General features: G+C 35.7%; 1 protein-coding gene across 1 annotated transcript in view; it reads left to right on the forward strand.

The window, feature by feature from the left end:
- Nucleotides 1-3,565, forward strand: part of LOC136032266 (ras-related GTP-binding protein A-like) — a gene marked incomplete in the record, with an annotated part of 34,206 nt that extends 30,641 nt beyond the window's left edge. The window contains 1 exon segment of the mRNA XM_065712517.1: nucleotides 3-3,565. Within this exon segment, the coding sequence (XP_065568589.1) occupies nucleotides 3-14 (12 nt within the window).
- Between the last annotated feature and the right edge of the window lie 1,217 nt (nucleotides 3,566-4,782).

The following is a 4,782-nucleotide window of genomic DNA, read 5'->3' on the forward strand; positions in this document are numbered from 1 at the left end:
TATATATGCGATAATTTTACCCTGGATTTCTCAGTTTTAGTTTTATTATTGACGTTGTAATTATTATTTTAGTTTTTTGTTGGGATTCAGTAGCCCTACTATTTTAAGGTGTTTGCTTAACGAAATTTTTCAAAATATTAAGATCTGCGCTATATAAAACTTCCTTAAGTTTCGGTGATCAAGCCATAATTTCTATTGGTATGTTCTGATAAAATATTGACAGGTGTTCGTAATAATGAACAGGTAACTTTTGTAATAAATGTACTGTCGATTAGACATTTTTGCTTACACCCCCATCTAGCCAAAAACAACTCATTCACTACAAATTCGTGACTGGTTTGATTTCTGTAACCCTGGGATGTTCTTAAATGTGGCTTCAACGTTCAAATTCCTGATTTCAAATGTGGATTAACAAGCAACTTTGGTTAGTAGTTGTATTCGGTTTAGCAGTTTTATTGTCAGTTACACATTTCTGTATCTAATTTCACGAAACCAAAAAAAGAAAATCGAGGTAGAAATCTACTTAACCAAAAATAATCCATTCATTACAATATCGCACCTTGTTTGGTTTCTCTAAACCAGTGGTTCCCAACTAACTTTGGGCCATGTCCCACCTAGGCATTTATAAAATCCTGATGCCCCCCTCGTGATACTCAAATTTTGTTGTTCAAAATTTTACGTTTATTTGCCAGAAGGAAGCTTAATAGACCATTAACTAGGGATCTTCTTTCGGGTTGTCCTCTGGGTATATTTTATACTAATGAAAAATATTGTCTGAATACGCCACCTTTTATACAATGTATAACATCAGTGCAATACTATCGTATGTCTTTTTTGTTCTTTAAATGCATATGAATGGGACATCATACACATGAAAAATAATTTTGTTCAGAATTACGGCTCTGAAGTATAGACAGCCGAAGGGTGCAGGCTCTGTACATGACCCACCAAAATATTGCCATGCCCCATTGGTGAGGCCTGTGCCCCATGTTGGGAATCATGGCTCTAAACCTAGGGTTTTCATAAATGCGTTTTCTCGTGAAATACAAAACTTAGACAATGAAACAAAATTTCCTGGACAATTGCATTTTCTTAATAGCCTCTTCATTGTTTTTCTATCATTCCTGGAAAATCTGACCAGAGAAAAAGAGAATAAAAAACCCCTCTTATATCCCCTTAAATTTTGGACGTTAGTTGCTGTAAATGCTCGTTATGAAGTTCTGAAAATCCCCCCTCCTTTCATCTAGGCTGGCGCTGCAGAATAATGAAAGGATGAGGATGATGGCATTCTTCTCTTGATGGTGAATGAGTCTCCTCAGTCTTGTTATTTTCTTAGAAGTGTCTCTTTTTGCCGTCCCTATAACTGGTGGTGATGGTAACGATATAAATATGTTCATACATTTTGAATATCCTTCAGGAACTAAGGATCAGAGCCACCTGCAGAATGCAGCTTAAGGTTCCTGGGATCAGAGGTGTAGCTTGGGCTTTCAGTGGACGGGGACGATTTTGGCTTTCCCCCTCCCCCCGTTGTCATTTCCACAATATAGGTGAGTCATAGTACTGACGGAAAACTCAGTTTGTCGCCCACTCAGGGACCGCCCCGGGGGCACCTGCCCTTCCCCTGGCTACGCCAGCGTCCAAGATTATAAGTTGCAAAATATTGATGTTTAGATACAAAATCTTCTGGTTTTAGTCAAGATTCAATAGGAGGCGAAAATATGCATCATTTTTCATTGAGTTGATTTCAATGATACATTATCTTATCCATCTTGTTATTTTCTTGAAACTTTCCCCTTTCCCCTGCCCCTATAAACGGCGTTTTTGGTAAAACGGCAAAAAATAGGATCATAAAATGTGAGCATAGGTGTCAACTTTTAGGGGTTAGGGAACAGAGTCTTCAAACTTTCTGTTATATATAATAAAAAATAGCAATACCTCAACAACAATACCTAGCAAACATTTCGCAAAAATAAATATGGTCAAGGCGAGTTAAGTCAAAATTTCATCTTGCCTGTAGGAGCTGATATGGGAACTATATGCTGTTATGGGACTCTTGATTTATCATCCCATCCTCCCTTTCAGCTCCTCAAAAAGCTGCTTGGTTTTGCCTCCTTTCGCATATATGACTTCATCCCTATGGTGATCTTTCAATTACATCCCCTAATAAGTGTCTTCTAAATCTTCTCTACCTTTTTATGAATTCTACATTTTAAAACAAAATCAAGTAAAACATAAAAATATAAATAATGTAGGGAAACCACGTACATAGCCACCGGGGACAGAGCTACCGCGATATTAGGGTAACTGAGTTTACAAGTTAATACAAATTTTTCGTTTTATACACAATTTCTTCTAGTTTTGATTGAAATTGGGTTATGCTAGTTGTCATTCAAGGTGGCTTATTTACTTGGCAGTTGTGGCCTCTAAAAATATGTTCTTAATAATCAAAACTATTTAATAAGTACTTTGTCTTGTTTTTTGTGTTTTTTTTTATATTTTTGCTTATTGTTTCGCCGTACCTTCTTCTATCTCTGGTACTTATTTAGTAAAAAAAAATAATATGTGATAATTAGTATAGTTTACTTTATCGAATTAACTGTAAAGGAGGGAGGGGGAAGATCCAATTCGCCTATATAATATATCAATTATGTAAAAGGGAAAAGTCCTACTGTATCTTTCCTCGGAATGTCTTATTAGGGTAGAAATGGTGATTTTTGTTGAAGGAGAATGGGAGAGACTTGGCCTGAGGGGAGAACATGACTAGGAAAAGGGACTCTGTCTTGGGGCTATGTGAAGCACTACTGGAAAACCTTAAAAAAATTGTTCTCGTTTCCTCGAGGGTAACCCTGATCGACTCTGCAGAGAAGGGGAATCAAGGAATAATTGTTCTTAGACATGTTTTTTGGGATTCCTCTATTCTGTCTGATAATTCCTTGGAAACATTAGGATGTCAAATAGGACAGGTGTATTCCAGGATTGCGTATGAAAATCAGAGGGAAATTCTCAGACAATGTAATTTAGTACAACTTAAATGATAAGTTTTATAATTATTCTCCCATAAATATTTACTTAAAACTTCAAATCTTTTTTCTTTTTAATATTTACATTTTATGAAGGCAGTATTCTAGATCTTGGGATTGAGGGACATGGTGCTTGACTGTGGGGTAGAGGGAAACTTTTGAAAACACACATTTTTTTTTTCTTTGGATAATGTTTTAGCTATAGATCAGGTGATTTAAAAAGATGGAGTAGGGAGTATTTTGAACCCTCTTAAAGCCCTTTGTCGAGCAGCTACGTAGTTGTTTATTTTGGAGAAAGAGGCAAATGCAAAAAAAAAGGGAACGTGTATGAACGATATCGGAAATCTGTCTAAAACATGCTGGGACTTCGGAAAGGACCGAGCTCGGAATAACCCTTACCCTCTATGTGTGTTTCCATCTTTGATTTATGGAGATTCTTTCTTTTTTTCAAGGTGAAGAACAAAACTACTGATTCCAATTGATTGTCATTTACATTTTAGAGCGTGATTTCGTTGTGTTTCCAAATAAATTATCTTTTTGAATTATTTCAGTTGTTGCTTTGCAAATATTAAGGGTCTTTCGTCTAATGGGGGTTCTAGAAAAATGAATGGAACTTATTTTTTGATTTGTCATAAAATTTGGAAAGAGATATATTTTATAGGTTTAAATATGGCGTTGGAGTAAAAAGTGAAGATATGAATAGAATCGGAGTGATGGAGGAGTGTTTGCAGCTGCGTTGGCCTCAGCTGTCCTGGTGCTACGCTGAGTTACTAGTAATAGTAGAAGTAATAGTTGATTCTGCGCAAAAATTATTAGCGATTTTTCAAAGGAAAAGCCGTTCAAGACTCGGAACACGATTTCTTGAAAGTGCAGGTTCCGGAAGATGCTGTTAAGGAAAGGATTAGAGAGAGAGAAGCGGATATGCATCGTTTAGTTAAGCAGTTGTGGGTGGGGATATCTATTTAATAATCATTATTTTAACTTCATTCCTATTTGAATCGTCATTAAAAAATATTTTTATTGCTGCAATACCTGGAGGGGTGAGTTTTGGCAGTAGGCGAACTGCTCACGAAGTACAGAGACTCTTCAAGGTGGCACAGCACCTTGGCGAAGCTATTGAATGTTAGGGATAGTTATCGCTTGTGTCCTGCCTCAAGTACAAGTACCTCTTTTTACTTTAACTTAATCTGTTGTACTTTTTAATCTTCTTTACTTCTAAAGCCTCTTTACCTCTTTAGCACTTTCCTCTTAACTCTACTCCAGGCTCATGAATTGTCCATCTGTTTTTAAGCAGTAGTAAATAAATTGATAAGTCTCGGAAATACTTTTTAAGTTGCAATATTTTTCAACTGTACATTTTTATTTTGAATATACTTGCTAGTCAACAGGTAAGTGATAGAACCTTTTCTTTAGTTTGAATTCCCGATTGCGATGAAAATTTTGAATGTTCATAGGGATCTTCACGTTACAATTTGTATTTTACTTTGCAATCTCTTGTGTGCAATATATTTACTTATTAGTATTTAAAAAAGCTGTATTATTGTCTGAATTTCCAGAATATTTGTTGTATTTTTTTTGGGGGGGGCTGGTTCTGCTTTAATTGTACGATTTTTATACTTAAACTTACTCCGTTCTTATTAAAAACGATAAAATGATATTATAGCCATTGTATGGAAGTATACGTAAATTTCCCAATCACATAAATAAATTACACTTTTGTTTGTCAGTATTAGCATGGAAAAAACAGGGGGTGAAAGACGCC

Source organism: Artemia franciscana, chromosome 10, assembly GCF_032884065.1.
Source record: "Artemia franciscana chromosome 10, ASM3288406v1, whole genome shotgun sequence".
NCBI lineage: Eukaryota > Metazoa > Arthropoda > Branchiopoda > Anostraca > Artemiidae > Artemia > Artemia franciscana.